The following is a 473-nucleotide window of genomic DNA, read 5'->3' on the forward strand; positions in this document are numbered from 1 at the left end:
GGGGGCGGGGTGGGGGGGCTTTTGTGCGAGAGGTCCCCGGCCTAGGAGTACCTGGGCCCCCAACCATAACCTACCCAGGACTCCAGGCGTGAGTTGGATGGGGACGAGTCCCGGACTCTGTACACCCTCCCCACCTCGAGTCCCTGATCCCCGCACCTCGAGCTCCCAGTCTCGGACTCCTGAGTCCCTTCATCTTCTGCTCTGATCGCTCAAGGGTCCCTGTTCCTTGGGCCTCTGTAGTCCTCCCCATTCTGAACCTCTGGGACCTCCAGGACTGCCATGCAACCCCGGGCTCCTGCGCCCCTTCCCCGACCCTGGTTCCTGCTTCCCATGAACCCCACCAGCCCCGGCCTTGGGGGTTCTTGCACTCCCCCTCTGCCGCCCTCGTCCCATCCGCCAGGTCCCGGCCCCTCACCTGCAGCCCCAGGCCCCGCTAGCAGCAGCAGCAGGGGCAGCGCCCGCACGGGTGGCGG

At 67.9% G+C, this 473-nt stretch overlaps 1 protein-coding gene across 1 annotated transcript in view; it reads right to left on the reverse strand.

Moving 5' to 3' along the window:
• The window catches only part of NOTCH3 (notch 3), an 89,934-nt gene that overhangs the window by 51,128 nt on the left and 38,333 nt on the right, over window positions 1-473 (reverse strand). Inside the window, exon 2 of the mRNA XM_011953405.1 lies at window positions 416-469. Coding sequence (XP_011808795.1) covers window positions 416-469 — 54 coding nt within the window. The remainder of the gene's footprint in view (window positions 1-415; window positions 470-473) is intronic.

Source organism: Colobus angolensis, unplaced genomic scaffold (assembly GCF_000951035.1).
Source record: "Colobus angolensis palliatus isolate OR3802 unplaced genomic scaffold, Cang.pa_1.0 Scaffold36, whole genome shotgun sequence".
In the NCBI taxonomy this organism is placed as follows: Eukaryota; Metazoa; Chordata; class Mammalia; order Primates; family Cercopithecidae; genus Colobus; species Colobus angolensis.